General features: G+C 45.7%; 1 protein-coding gene across 5 annotated transcripts in view; it reads left to right on the top strand.

Annotated features, from left to right (window-relative positions):
- CSGALNACT1 (chondroitin sulfate N-acetylgalactosaminyltransferase 1) overlaps positions 1-16,005 on the top strand; it is a 255,249-nt gene that overhangs the window by 223,158 nt on the left and 16,086 nt on the right. For all 5 annotated transcript variants that reach the window (XM_024765173.1, XM_024765172.1, XM_024765176.1 and 2 more), the window contains one exon: positions 4,718-4,819. In XM_024765173.1, coding sequence (XP_024620941.1) covers positions 4,718-4,819 — 102 coding nt within the window. The remainder of the gene's footprint in view (positions 1-4,717; positions 4,820-16,005) is intronic.

The following is a 16,005-nucleotide window of genomic DNA, read 5'->3' as shown; positions in this document are numbered from 1 at the left end:
TCGTCAGGCAGCCCCTTCTCTGCTCAGACCCCAGTGTTGCACCCAGGAAAGTTTTATGGTTTACATGTTTGAGAAACGTGAATCTACATCATTCACTTTATTTCCATAAAAGTTTCTCTGTGGGACCTGCTAAAAGTTGTTTTTCACTTCATTTGAGCCACAGATTATGTAGAAACATCCATTCAAGAGAAGAAAATGGTCAGTTGGCAATGGTCCCATTTACTGTTCTGAAACGTGCAACCAGGAGAGCACGTCCCGATGGCTTGGCTGAGGGTCACTGTTCACTCCCACATCTCAGCTTGTCAGATAACGGTGTCCAGGAGTTGTGTGTCACTTCAGCGTGGGGTGCAGGAGCGGGGAGAACCCACCAAAGCAAAAGAAGAACGTCATTTTCTAAAGCCTGATGATGACAGGTCCCCACCACTCTCTGTTCCCTCCTCCGTCCCTTTGTGCCTGAACACATGTCTTCCTGGTGTCCTCGACGACCAGAGGGAGAGATGGTAGCCTGACAGGCTGTTATGTGTTATTTCATTTGCATGGGACATAATTAAAGCCTAAACAGGGTTTCTTCTCATACCTGATATACCTGAGTAGCAGATTAGAGAAGAATCGGGACGTGATTTCCTTGCATCTGCGCCTTCTCAGCCAGGAGAGCCCTTTCCCTGGTCCTCTCCACTTGCGTGGCGTCTACTCACCTGTCCAGGCTCGGCCTGGATGCTGCCTTGGCCTTGGTACCCGTCCCCATCACCCATCAGAAATGAGTCACGTCTCTGCCGCACTCCCCTGGCTCATTAGACCTGTTACTGCCGTTATTCTGTCCCGCCTTGTCCTGTGCTCTTCAGGTGCCCATTCCTTCCTGTCAAGTCCCTGATGCAGGAAGGGTGACCAGTTGTCCCAGTTTGCTTTGAGGTGTTTCCTGGGATGTGGACTTTCAGTGCTAAACCCTGGAGAATCCCAGGCAAACCTGGATGGTCCCCCTACGGGGCCATACACAATGATTCTTTTAAAATCTTACTCCAATGAGAATTACACATCACACAACAAAGGGACTGAATAATGTTTGTCATTGAAACTGTGTTTCCACAGGCTACTCAGCCCACGGTATAAGAACAGGTCACGTAACTATGAGAAACATGGTTTTCCTGCTCTCTCTCACCTTCTGTGGCGAGATGTTCAGCCTCCTGTGCCCTCTGGTCTTTGTTCGACTTACCAGGGAGGTCTCACACAAGGTCAGATACACTTCAGCCTCCGCTAACTGCCGGGTCAGCTGCGTGGTGCAAACTCAGTGCTTCTCACAAGAACAGCATCGTTGGTTCTCACGGATGCCGAGGGGCTTTGGTGCTGCCATGCTCACTGCCAGCAGCATCTGTCCTCCACTTGGCCATGCCCACTACCCAGCTTTGTGCTGGGGTCCTGAGTGGTAGGACCAGAGCCATGAGGCATCCTGGGTGCATCCCTCACCCTCGCCAAGGACACCTGAGGTACCAATACCGGGCTGGTCCTGAGGGAAAGTGGGCTGCATGCCTAGGTGTGCAGGACATTGGAACCCCTTTTCTAACCTGTACAGGTAGGGTGTGAATGACAGTCAAGGGTCTTTTTCCACGGTGCGGTTGTATAGATAAGTAGCAGAACTCAGAGACCGTGACGTGCTCTCAGCCTCTTGGGAAATAAAAATATAGGTGTTTAAGTGGCTGTGATCCATGTGTTCTGGCTGAAAAGATATTTAGTCTCTATACTCTGTGTTACAATATCCTGGGTGAGAAGGAACTGTTGTTTCCTCTCTAAAGTCCTAAAAAGATAAGGTCTTGGTGACGTAGAAACAGAATTTTTAGGCTTCCAGGTTAAGGTGGAAGATAGTCCAGTGCGGAGCTAAAGCAGTGGAGCCCGGCGAACCGAAGAGCTTCCCAGAGGGTTCTTAGGAAGTTGGGTTCCCTGAGGTTCGTCCCAAACACCGCCACCCTGCTGTTACAGAAACGAGCTAACAGGGCACCTGAGTTGGCTCCAAGGACCTAGGCAGTGTGGGTCCAGGTACAGATAATTACACCAGAACACACATCTCTGTGCCCACAGTCACCCATGTGCACAACTCTTGCTTACACATCTTTCTGGGGATGGAGTCCAGTGAGAAGTGTTTTGAAAAATATGAAAGTTACAAGATCATCAGACATTTGGTGATGGTGTTTCTCTCCAGCAGTGTGTGTTGGCTGCAGTGTAGATAGCTTTAAGCATGCAATCTCCAATCAGATGGAGAACTACTCAAGGGTAGAAATGGCCTACTCCTTTTTTAAGATTTATTGTTTGGTTAAGGAAGGAAGGAATAAATGAATAAATAGAAAGGGACCTGGAGGTGGCCCTCAGAACAAATTCTGCTTTGCCTTTTCGGGAAGCCTGAGCTGGTGAATGAAAAGTAAAGGTCCAGTGTGTCTCTGTTTTATTCCTTGAGAACAGGAAGTCCTTTGATGGATTTTAAAATGCCAACAAAGATGTTACTAGAAAAAACAAGAATGTTTTTTATTCAGGCTCAGCGGGTGACCCTCTGCTGATTCTGGGATGGATTTGTCCAACTGCCCACACTTTTAAAGCATAGTTTTTTGAGCACTTGGTGCTGTGTGTGGGCTTTTATTCTGCCCTGGCAAAGGATGTTACAGCGTCATCTGGCAGGTTTGCAGAAGGGATCTTTTATGTACAGGGAATTTTGTGCTCGGTGGGTGGTAGCTCTGTCTGCAGGGCTGAGGCTGGGGGAGCACGCAGTTCTGAAGCAGGAATAGCACCTGGCCCCATTCCTGGTCCCTGGTCTGCTTCTCGGAGCCCCGCCCTCCATCTGCTTTTAGAATCAGCTCTTCCCTTCCTTCCTCTGGAAAGAGAGGGAATTCTCCGAGCCAAACCTCTGACCAGGTGAGCCCTGCTGCCTCTGCCCAGGGTCAGTAGAATCTTCCCCAGTACTTCTTCCCTCTGGATTCTCTCCTCCTCCTCTCTGCCGTCCCAAACCCGGGCCATCCTTCAGGGTTCCAGCCATCCAGCCCACAGGCTTGGCCGTGCTTTCTGAATTCTGTGAACTTTTTTTTTTTTGCGGTACACGGGCCTCTCACTGTTGTGGCGTCTCCCATTGCGGAGCACAGGCTCCGGCCACGCAGGCTCAGCGGCCATGGCTCACGGGCCCAGCCGCTCCACGGCACGTGGGATCTTCCCAGGCCGGGGCACGAACCCGCGTCCCCTGCATCGGCAGGCGGACTCTCAACCACCGCGCCACCAGGGAAGCCCTGAACTTTTTTTTTTGTGTGTGGTACGCGGGCCTCTCACTGTTGTGGCCTCTCCCATTGCGGAGCACAGACTCTGGACGCGCAGGCTCAGTGGCCATGGCTCACGGGCCCAGCCGCTCCGCGGCATGTGGGATCCTCCCGGACCGGGGCACGAACCCGTGTCCCCTGCATCGGCAGGCGGCCTCTCAACCACTGCGCCACCAGGGAAGCCCTGAACTCTGTGAACTTTTATCAATGCCACGATGTGTCTGATCATTTCATTTGAGCTCATTTATTTCTCAAGTAAGGTTTTTGAGTGCAGGAACAGTATCTTCTCTGATCTTCCCAGAAACCCCAGGTAGGCAGTCCCTCCTTCTTGATGTCACGATAAAAATCACTGCATAAATGGGCCTCTGCAGTTAGAGATCGGAGACCCCGAAAGACTCTGACATGGCTTGTTGTCAGGGGTTCAGGGAAGTTGCAACACAGCGATAAAAGGAATGAAATGGGAGGGCATGCAGAGTATCAGCGTATCACAAATACCATCCTGCCAGTAGAATCATTCCATTCATTTGCTTTCAGAAATCTGCTAAAATCACACACACACGTACATATCTGTACACACATGTTTTACACATAAACACATTTTTATACACATATATTTACATATACATCCATATACACACATCAACACACATTACGCACGTGATACACACATGTATATGAAGTAAACGCTCAGCAGAGGACAGGGCCTGGGCAAATAACAGATATGCTTTGGTGGGGAAGGCAGGTGTAGGCCTGGCCCCGCCCAGGAGGGCTGCTGGGAGCCTGGCGTGTGTGTGCTGGATGCCTGGGAGCAACAGCCACAGAGAGGAGCAGTGAAGGAATCTGCCTAGGGAGGGTGAGGTACAGCAGCTGTGCTTTTGGACCATTGCCCCTCCACACAGCCATGACACTGGGTGTCCCCAGGGTTTCTAGGGTCCCAAACAAATACATGTCTTTTTACCTTTGCTCCTTCAGTCTCTAAGACTATTTGTGTTGCACACACGAGAAAAGGCAAGGATGAGGAATACAGTCTCACCCTCGCTGGACTTCAGTGTTCTCATCTGTACATTGGGCTTTTTGTCTTCTGTACTTTGTAGATTTCTTGTGGCAGAGAAGGGTACAGACCCAGGGCCATTCTAGACACTGGATCCAGGCCCTGATGGGCTGGACCCGAGGCAGGTTGAGCCTGTGGCCTCTTGCATCTTGAGTTTTCATTGACCAGATCTGCATGTTTAAATTTCATGGTTTTCTTGGTAAGAGAAATAGGAATACAGGTGATGGCAAGAGCCAGCCAGAATGTCCTGTCCCCTCTCTGCTCTCCTGGCAGCCCAGTTCCCTCCCTGGACTCTTTTGCACTTTACAGAATAGCTATTTGTTTCAGCTTTGCCTGTTGCTGTGAACACAGGACCAGACATCCATGTTTTGTTTTCTAGGGAGATGTGCATCCAGCAGGATGGGAGAGTTCATCTCACCGTCGTTTACTTTGGAAAAGAAGAAATGAATGAGGTCAAAGGAATACTTGAAAACACTTCCAAGTAAGTCTGATGTGGAGCCATGGTGGGGAGTCTGGAACCTTAACGTGGGAGGAGATACCTGAGCTCATGCAAGCCGTTTTCACTGTGGGTGACCCAACCCGAGAGAGTGATGGGCTGGCCTTTTGCGTGTGGTGGTGTCGGGGGTGGGAGTTCTGCGCCCTCCTTCCTGGGGACCACCTGCCTCACACCCGCCCTCATTGTGAGGAGTGTCAACTCGGACAGTGGAGACAACTGCCCGGAGCACCCAGGGTGGGGGGCAGGGCTCCTCCGGCCCCTGCCTGACACAGCAGGTTTGGGGACCGCAAATGGCAGGGGTGGACTTGGGGAGCACAGCCATGCAGGGAGCTCCTTCTCAGTCCCCGCTCGTCAAGGTTCGCTCTCATCCACTTAGCAAATGGCCTCACCCTTCTGACTGTCACTCGTTCTGCATTTTGAGAGATCAGGGGCCAGTGATGCTGGGGAGGGACCCTAGATTAACAGAAGCTGTTTAACCAACACTTTTGGACCGAGAGCTCTGGATTTTTACCTTGTTCATCAGTTACGTGGAGGATTAAATGTATTCAAAAGCAGAAGAGAGGGGTTTTTCTTACGAGAAGAAATGAACAAGCATGTATTTAATGAGTACATATCTGTGGCATTTTCTACTGGTGAGGAAGCTGGCGGCACTGCCCACTCCCTCTGGTTCGCAAGCTGCAGGTGAACGACGAGGTGGGTGGTTTCTCCATAGGTGCAGCTTGGAGGGTGGTCAGAGGTACTGGGGGCAGAAGTCGTCTGAGTAGGTCCGTGTGGTCTGAATATAAACAAGTCCCTCTGTTTTGAGTCTTTGGTAAATGGTAATAGGATGATAGTCAAAGGATAAGATGCCGAGACTGAGTGCACTTTTTGTATTTATTTTCAGGCTTTGTTACCAATTTTGTGTTACGAGCACAAGATCAGAATGCTAATTATTATTCAAACATCTGAAGCAGTGCACTGGTCAAATTTTGTCCACACTTTTGTAAATAAAGTTTTATTGGCTAGCAGGCGTGCTCATCTGTTTCTGTATTAGTTATGGCTGCTTTCGGGCTACAGCTGCAGGGCTGAATAGTTGTGACAGATACAGTGTGACTCGCAAAGCTGAACTCTTTACTATCTGGTCCTTTACAGAAAAAGTTTGCTGACCTCTGTTCTAAAGCAATAAGGAGTTTAAAGTTTAAAACTAGTGCCAGCTTAAAGCTATGGCACCTGTTGAAGGGAGATCAAAGGGAATAAAATAATTCAATATCCTAAATGTAAGTGAAATAGAAATCTCTCGACTCCATTGCATTGCAATATCCTTTTCATCTCTGCTTAGGAGTGAGGAGTGTGTTATTAGAATTCACGTCCTCTGCCCAGTGGATAGGGTTTAACATCTCTGCAAGTAGCCACCCCCTGGGTGTGGACCTTTTTCAAGTTTCCCAGATGATTCTGACATGCAGCCAGGATTGAGAACGATTGTTTGGGAAAGTGGCGCCCCCACCCCCCGCCCCAGGGGCTGCCTGAGGGAGGCCTTGGTTGCAGCCAGCTGCCTCCTTTCGGGGTATTTTGAAGTAGAGATCCAGGTGATTCGAAAGCCCAGCCAGGACTGAGATATCAGTCCTGTTGGCTCTGGCACCTTCCGAGGACATCAGAAGGTGATCAGATGTCTGATAGATACGTGTAACCAACTTTCCACGAGTCTGATGGACGAGTGGAAGGCCAGTTGAGACAGTGTTACAGGAAATACCCTTTCTAGTGACCGGAGCGCCCAGGATTCTATCAAGGCATTCTCCGCCGTATCACATGACCTGGCAAGCTGAATTCGCAATCAGAAGGTTGTGTGCTGAGCAAAGAATGAATCTGAACGAGAAAAGTAAAATCATTTGAGGGGTAGGGGTGGCTTGGAAAGTTTCCAGAGATGAAGCTACCCGTGATGGGGACTTCGTCTGGAGCCCGAGTCAGTCTTTAAAGCAGTGCTGCAGAAGCTTCGGCGAATTCATTGGAGCCCCATTTTCCGTGTTGATTCCTCTTTCTGTTCACTGGCGACACTGCAGTGTTGATGTCACTGATGCCGTGGGGTGTGTCCTGCCCCTTCCAGGGCGTTGCTCTAGGAATGCCCTGCCCTCTGCCCCCAGCCTGAGCTGATTTCCCACGGCCGCCTGCAACCCCACCGTCCAGATGAAGTTCCTCATCACCCACTGTCCCAGCCTGGTACCCAAGCTGGCTCTTACTTCTAACTTTGTTTTGATGACTTACTGCCCCACAGCCAGATGGGGGCGCAGTTTACCCTTTGTCTTCACGCCCATTATTCTCTCAGTTTTGGCCTTCCCTCCATCCTCCTTCCTATTTCCTCAGACCCCCTACCTGTGCATCCGCACCCAGGTCCCCACTCTGGAGCTCATCCTGACCTGTCCTCTCCTCCCTGAACTGTAACCACACACCCCTTCAGCATCTCTTATCTGTGGCACTTGGCGTATGATTTGCCTGTTTACGTTTCTTTCTGCTGTCCTCACTAGATTATAAGCTGCTTAGTAGTACCGTGTCGCGTGCTTCTGAAACTCCAGCTCTTGGCACTGGGCCTCGCTCAGGTTTAAAATGTTCAGAGTTCATTCATCAGGAGAAGGACGATGTCAGGTGTGTAGTAGATTTGTACACATTGTAATCTATATAAAACGCATATACGAAGCTTTAATTAAATACCATTTTTGTCATTCTCTTAAGATGCTAGAGCTTTTATTCAAATGCATCTTATCTTTGAATAATATAATAACCATTGTTATTAACATGAGTGATGTCATTTAATATTCACAGCAACCTTATGAGATAGAAGCTGTTATTAACCCCACTTCTTAAGATGAAGAAACGGAGGCTTAGAGAGGTTGTTACTCAGGCTGCCACCCCTGCCCAGGCAGCCAGCCAGATCTGAACCTCGTCTGTAACTCCTGGACTCCCAGTCTTAACATTGCACCAAATTCTCACTCCAGAAACCGATCATTGTGCATTGAGAATAATAAGATTTGAAACCAGTTTAAATGAAATTTATTTCATTTGGCTATCAGCATTGTGATCAAACTGTTCTAAATCTAGCTAATGTATGTATTTTAAGAATATCTTGAAAATCCCCAGTTTAGTGACTAGCATGCAGTGTCTGTGTCTCTCGGTTTACGCTTACTCTGTCGAGCTTTACGTCTCAGTTGATTGCTGTAGAGCAGTGTTTTGCAAACTACAGTTTGTGATTCATTAGAGGGTTGTGAAATTGATTTAGTGGGTTAGGTGCAGTGTTTTTAAAAAATCAAAATAGAATAGAAGATTATCAGAATACATCACAAGTATTAAAGATAAATATTGTTTCATGAAACTTTCATTTCAGAGTGTGTGTGTGTGTGCACGTGTGTGCATGCACTGTGTCATGATTTATAATATATTCTTTAGAAAGGGTAAGGGTTGTGGTCAAAATATTTAGAAGCCACTGACGTAGATAACAGTACAAATCAGTTCTCAATATCTGATTTTTATTCCACAGAGTTTTTCATACTAAGCTTCAGTTAATCTCAGATTACACCCTAGCTCAGTGGTTCTCACATATAAATGTACTTTGAATAACCTGGGGTGCTTTTTAAGATACAGATTCCAGAGATCCAGCCCCAGAAATTCTGAGTCATTAGGCCTGAGATGAAGCCTGGGAACCAATACTGAGAATGAGCTCAGCCTGTGATGCTGATGTGGGTGGTCCATGGCCCACATTTTGAGGAATTCTGGCCTAGGTGGACATTTGCTTGGAGCTATGTATTAGGAAAATTTAAAAAATTCATACTGGTTGGTGGATTTGCATGAGTTATAATTTACTGCATGGTATCTTCATCTTTGTCCACTCGTCGGGACACAAAGGCATATTTCAGTAGAATCACCTCTGACGTTGAAGCACTAGAACTGAGATACTGCCCTGTCCTGCGAGTATGTGTCTGAGAGAGGGGTTTTGTGTGTGTGTGTGTGTTGTCAGGAAAATGCTTTGTTGCCATGGTGTTGTCCACATTTCATGCCTCTTTGAAGGGGTTTGCTTGACGTGTACCCTCAGGAACATTTTATCAGGACATCCCAAAAGAAAATTGGGGGGAAAGTTGTCTGAAATTTGAGAATTGTTGCTTTGTTTTAATATTTTTTCATAAACAAGGACGTTTTAGATAAGAATCTCATCTGCTAAAATGAAAAAAGCTACACAGTGAATTCCTTCCTAGAAGATAAAGAGTCTTGGACCCCAGGAAGCACCTCACAGGTGAAGGCAGCACCTAGGCCTGTGGCCATCCCACTGGGCATCTGCCAGAGAAGGGGCTAAGCATGACTCTGCTTGGTGACCAGCTTTTTGTGGAGATGTGCCTGTATTTTTAGGTATTCCAAGTTGTTCTTTGGGGGATTCAAACATGGCATATAGATTATAGTATTGTGACAGTGTTAACTTTCTTGAGTGTCATTATTACATTGTTATGATGTTATAAAGGAGAGTGTCCTGGTTCTTGGGGAGTACTTATCTTTGAAAGTGAAGTTGCCATGATGTCTGTAACTTCAAATGGTTCAGAGGAAGGAAGGAAGGAAGGGAGGGAGGGAGGGGGTATATATGGCAAAACTTTAACACTTGGTGAGTCTGGATGATGGTATATGGGTACTTTGCTATGCTTACAACACTTCTAAAGGTTTAAATTTTTTCCAAGTAAAACATTGGGGGAAAATATATTATGGAAAAAATTAAATGATATTAAGTTCATACAATGGAATATAATGCAACAGTTAAAAAAAGTTGTTATCAGTGAAAATGGTGGAATAAAGAGCTTGCAAAATTCTCCTCCATAAAAGCAGTGAGAAAATTACTAAAAATTCTCAGAATCAACTTTTTTAAGAACTATGGAAATTAAAGTTTGCAACAGTCTAGAAAGTGTTTATCCAAATGACTGAATTTTGGTGTGAACAGGGAGCTTTGTGAACTTTGACTTGCCCCATTTCACCTCCGCCCCCAGCTCTTCAGTAGCCTTGAGGACCAGCAGCCCATAAGAATCACAGCCGGGCAGACCCTGCTCACAAGGTTGTCTTCATTTGACCTGACTCAGAGGCCTCCCCGTGAAACCTTTTATCCAGGGGTATTTGACAAAAAAACAATTATAGGAAGTTTTTACCTTTGTGGCTGCCTGAGGTGTAGATAAGAGTTGGGGCAAACAGTAGACTAACCAAAAAGCTCAGAAGGTGAATCTGAGGAGTGAGATCTCCAAAGGGGCTTTGAAAGCTCCAGCACGTTCCTGGGGATCCAGAGGCTGTGCTCATACTTAGGAAAGACCTGAGCAGGCCCTTACTTTTTACCTCTGACTGATCTTGAGGCTCTGTGCAAGAAGGAACTAAAGGCTCAGGTAAGTTGTTACCTGCTTGGTTGTGTGTTGATGACATGCCCCACCATGCTCACAGAGTCCCCACCATGCACAGAGTCCCCTGGCCAAGACTGGGAGACTTATTGGTTCCAGACATTTAAGGAAATCCCTGCTTAATCATTAGCTTACCACTAAGTGGTCACACACAAGAGTACACTTTACAGAATTAGTTCAGGAAAGTCACAAAACAAACAAACAGCAACAATAGCAAAACCCTGAGGGGGGTGGAGATTCTGATTTCCAGGGCTGCCACATTACATTATTTAAAATGTTTAGCTTTAGGGCTTCCCTGGTGGCGCAGTGGTTGAGAGTCCGCCTGCCGATGCAGGGGACACGGGTTCGTGCCCTGGTCTGGGAAGATCCCACATGCCGCGGAGCGGCTGGGCCCGTGAGCCACGGCTGCTGAGCCTGCGTGTCCAGAGCCTGTGCTCCACAACGGGAGTGGCCACAGCAGTGAGAGGCCCGCGTACCAAAAAAAAAAAATGTTTAGCTTTAAACAAAAAATTATGAGGCATGCAAAGAAACAAGAAAATATGGCTCATGCACACAGAACAAAATCAATCATTAGAAATTGTTCCTGAGGAAGCACAGGTGTTGTACTTACTAGACAAAGACATTGTCAACTGTATTAAATATGTTCAAAGAGTTAAAAGAGACCATGTTTAAAACACAAAGAAAAGTATGAGAACCATGTCTCACCAAATATAGAGAGATCAGTTACAAAAAGAACCAAATAGAAAGTCTGGAGTTGAAAAGTACAATATTTAAAATAAAAAAAATTCACTGTGGGGCCTCAACATCAGGTTTGAACAGGCAGAAGAAAGAATCAGTGAACTTTAAAATAGGTCAATTGATATATGATATAGTTTGAGAAACAAAAATAAAAAAGAATGAAGTAATAGAAAACCTCAGAGACCTGCAGGATACCGTCAAGCATGCCAACATAGACACAATGGGAGTACCAGGATAGGAGAGAAAGAGGCAGGAAAAAATATCTGAAGAAATAATGGCCCCAGACTCCCTGTATTTGATGAAAACATTAATCTACACATCCAAGAAGCTCAAAAACTCCAAACAGGAAAACTCAAAGAAATGCACATTAGACATATCACAGTCAAATGGTTGAAAAACAAAGAGAGAAAGAATCTGTGTTATTGAGTCCAAGCTCGTACTGCTTACTGCACAACAGGCCAATAAATCAAGAGACAAATTGTTGGGGCAAGGAAGGAATAACGACTTTATTTGGAAAGCCAGCAGACCTAGAAGATGGTGGACTAGAGTCCTAAAGAACCATCTTTCCTGAGTTAGAATTCAGGTTCCTTTTATACTAAAAGGGGAGGGGGTGTGGTTAGTTGTTGCAAACTTCTTGGTGCTGGAATCCTTTGTTCTTGCAGCTGTCCATGTAGGTCAGGTAGGTCAGGTAACGTTGTTCCTGTAAACCTCCAACAAGACAAATGTTGTTCTCTGTTCTGCAACTTTTTATCTCTATATGAATGGAAAAGAGTTATACCTTTAAAGGTCAGAGCCTTGAGAATGGGCTACCCTGTATATTTCAGGCTATAGCCAACATATTTAATTTCTAGCAAAAGCAGTAGAATACAAAGAAAGTAAAAGAAACAGATCCAATATGGAATCAGATTTGTTCTTCCCTATTACATAAGCAGCAAGAGTGAAGCAACTCATCAGGTCCATGGGATCCTTAATGAGATGGAAAGTGGGGTGGCATATTCAAAGTGCTGAAAGTAAAGTACTGGCAACCAAGAATTCAATATTCAGCAAAACCATCCATCAAAATTGAAAGAAAAATTAAGACATCCTCAGTTAAGAACTGAAAGACTTTATCACTAGTAAACCTACCCCACAAGAAATAATGAAAGGAGTCCTTGAGGCTGACATGAAAGGACACTGGACACAAACTCAAATCCTTGTGAAGAAATACAAAGGGCCAGTAAAAGTTACTACATAGGGAAATATGAGACACAGTATAAATGTGTTTTTTGCTTATGCTTTTTTCCTGCCTGATGTAAAAGTAAAAAGATAACTGCATAAACCAGTAACTATAAATCTGTATTGATAGACACACAACTGATTTTTTGTATGTTATTTTGTTTCCTGCAACTTTACTGAATTCATTTATTAGTTAAAATGGTTTTTCGGTGAAGTCATTAGGGTTTTCTATAGATAGTATCATGCCATCTGCAAATAGGGACAGTTTTACTTCTTCCTTTCCAATTTGGATGCATTTTATTTCCTTTTGTTGCTTAATTGATCTGGCTAGGACTTCCAATACTGTACTGTATAAAAGTGGCGAGAGTGGACATCCTTGTCTTGTTCCTGATCTTAGAGGAAAAGCTTTTAAATTTTTACTGTTGAGTATGATGTTAGCTGTGGACTTATACTATATGGCCTTTATTATGTTTAGGTATATTCCTTCTATTCCTAATTTGTTGAGAGTTTCTATCATAAGAGGATGTTTGAATTTTGTTTGAATTTTTTCTGTATCTATTGAAATAATAATATGATTTTTATTCATCATTCTGTTAATGTGATGTATAACATTTTAAAATTTGTAGATGTTGAACCATCCTTGCATCCCAAGGATGGATCTCGCTTGATCATGGCCTATGATCGTTTTAATGAACTCTTGAATTCAATTTGCTAGTATTCTGTTGAAGATTTTGCATTATGTTCAGGGATATTGGCCTGTAATTTTCTTTTCTTGTTGTGTTTTTGTTTGACTTTGGTATCAGGGTAATGCTAGCCTCATAAAATGAGTTTGGAAGTGTTCCTTCCTCTTCAATATTTTGGAAGAATTTGAGAAGGATTGGAATTACTTCTTTAAATGTTTGGTAGAATTCATCTGTAAAGCTATCTAACCCTGGGCTTTTATTTGTTGGGAGGTTTTAATCTCCTTGTTCATAATTTGTCTGTTCAGATTTTCTATTACTTCATGATTCAGTCTTGAGTGTTGTGTGTTTCTAGGAATTTATCCATTTTTACTAAGTTATCTAACTTGTCAGCATGTAATTTTTCATAGTTGTCTCTTATAATATTTGGGATTTCTGTGGTATCAGTTGTAATGTCTCTTTTGTTTATAATTTTATATTTTGAGTCCTCTCTCTTATTTTTCTAGATAATGAGCTAAAGGTTTGTCAATTTTATTTATATTTTCAAAAGAAACTAGCTAAAGCAATTGTATAAGCAGGATTGTATATAAGCTCAGAAACTAGAAAATTCTAAATTGTTTAAAATGCCTACTATGAACAACTGGCTGAGAATATGTTTAGCCTTAAATTACTTACCGCATTCAGATCCCTTTAGTAAATAGAACTCATAAGAAATGTCAATATTCAGGGCTGTTAGATTTAAATTTTTAAGTTATACATCAAATATAATATTTCTATGTAAAATTTTTAAGGTTTTTTCTTCTTTTTTATGAAGGGTTCTTGTGGGAAGTGTCACATTAAGAGAATTTCCTTGCAGGGGTGGGAAGAAATTTGTATTAGAGTAAATCATGTTGGACAGCAAGATCTTTTATCATTGTTAAGCCAGCAGTTCTGGGAAATGCATGTCAATTAGAGAAATGAAATCTCTGGTTGAAACAGTGCCTGCCTCAGGTCATTTTAACCTGTCAGCATGACTACATATAACCTGGAGGAGACCCAATGCATCAGACTTATGATATAAAGGAAAGGAATTGAATGAGAGACTCAAGAGTTTCATCAGTTGATAATACAATTCAAGAAGAAAAGAGAAGAAATAATTATAAGTAATCCTGGGGCCATTTGGAACTGCAGACTCTGATTCATAACAGGAAATTACATAGTAGAGAGTGTAATGCCCACATTCTACTGTGAAAAAGCCCATTCCTCATGAGGCCATTACTCTAGACATGCCGCTAAATATTACATTTCTTTGTATGGCTAAATTAAATATTTCAAACCAAATTGCATTTCATTTTCTTCAGCTCTCTTTTTTTCTGTTACTTACATATTTGTCATCTTCTTAAAAGCTTGGTTTGTGCCTGTCCTTGGGAACGTGTTGGTTGGAGTCTCTTTCTGATGGGGGAGGCGGGCTTAGGATGTGTGAGGGCCTCTCCGGTGCCCACCTGAGGGGATGAGGTGGCGTCTTGGGGCAGCATCTCCCACAGTGACAGGTCTGAGACGCACTCTGTGTTTTCCATTGACTCGTCTCTTGATTCACTCAGTGTTTATTGAGCTGCGCTGTGTCCCCGTGGGCGCCACTTACCGCACAGTGCTGATAATCTCTGAAGATAGAGATAAGAAAATAAGGCAGTCCCTGTCCTCCAGGGTTTAGAGGACAGACCAGGTGGTCCAGTGCACAGGGCACAAGAATGCACTGGGCCCAGGAGAACAGAGGCGGGACTGGCCCAAATGCCTGAGGGCCCAGAGAGGCCACCTTGGTCCACAGGAGGGTGAAAGGCAGTGACACTCGATATGGGCTGTGAGGGTTGGGTGGGATCTTCACTGGAGTCAGGGGAGGAGGTGGATTCCAGGGAGAGACCACTGAGCTGACACAGGAGGCCCCAGTGTGTCCACACTCTTGGTGCCCATCTTCCGGCTGGTCGCTGCGGAGGGGATGGGGATGAACAGAGAACTAAACAGGGCCCCTGCCCGTGTAGCTCTGCGACCTGCATCTGGGGTTGTGGCCCTGTGGTCGTGTCATGCACATTCCCAAACCCACGACCCCACGGGCCAGTCAGTGTTCTGTGTTGAAATGTGTCCTTGCTTCTGCACAGCCTCTTAGTATGCTGTCCACGTGCTGCTGGGCAGGACGCTCGGGCCCAGCAAGTAAGTCCCTCTGCGGGAAGGTCGGGGGCCCGGTTATCCTGCAGAAGCTGGTGTCCCTTCATCCTGTGCACCCTGTGCTCCGGAGCTGGTGCTGATGAGTCCGAGATGGGAGGGGGCGTCCTACTCCCAGCCCAGATGCTTCGCGGTGTGTTCATCTCGCCATTCTGGAGAAGAGGGGAGGAAAGTTGTTCTGATTTGGTTTCTGGCGTCTCCAGCTCAGCCCTCTTTTTCAGCAGAGATCACGTGTCAATTATCAGAGGTCCTTGCTGACGGCAAGAGAGGAGAAGGAGGGGTCCTGGTTAATTATAGGGGTGCTGGGCTGAGTGATCAGGAAGAGGGCGGCACCGATATCCACCTACAGACAGACGTGTAACTGAGCACAGAGACCTGGCCGCCCCACTGGGAACCACAGATGGTGACAGAGTTACCCTGCGCCTCTCCAGTGCCCAGGACCAGCCAATGGGGCTTCCCGGGCCAGCAGGGACTCCGTCCCCACCCTGCCTCCGTGTGCAGTCTTGTCCAGGTCCCTCATGTCCCCTGCCGGCCGGTGTTGATCAGGGTGGATGGGAAGCCAAGGTTCTGTGGGGCGTGGGAAGCAGAGACGGCCGGGGCCCCTGGGGCAGAGGGGCTGCTGTGTGGACAGCAAGTGGCGGGAACTGTGTCCTGGGGCTTTGCGTCCGGCCTGTGGACGCGCTGGAGAGTGGGTTTAAAGTACACACTCAGGTCGGGTGGTGCCGTGGGTGTAACATGGCTTGTCTCATCCTCGTTGGGAGGTTGGACGAAGAGAGAGGAGGCAGATTGCGTGTGCATCCGGCCATGGACCTGGCACCCGTTCCCCAAGATCTCTTCCTCTACAGACCACACACTGAAGCATGGAGGCTGATGTTCTAAGACTTCAAAATTAATTCTACATCAAGGTCATCTCAAGCACTAGGACAGTGAGCTGTCCCAGCCCCCTTTCCCAGGG

This window comes from Neophocaena asiaeorientalis, unplaced genomic scaffold, assembly GCF_003031525.2.
Source record: "Neophocaena asiaeorientalis asiaeorientalis breed wild unplaced genomic scaffold, Neophocaena_asiaeorientalis_V1.1 scaffold14, whole genome shotgun sequence".
In the NCBI taxonomy this organism is placed as follows: domain Eukaryota; kingdom Metazoa; phylum Chordata; class Mammalia; order Artiodactyla; family Phocoenidae; genus Neophocaena; species Neophocaena asiaeorientalis.
This window is presented reverse-complemented; position numbering and strand designations above follow the sequence as displayed.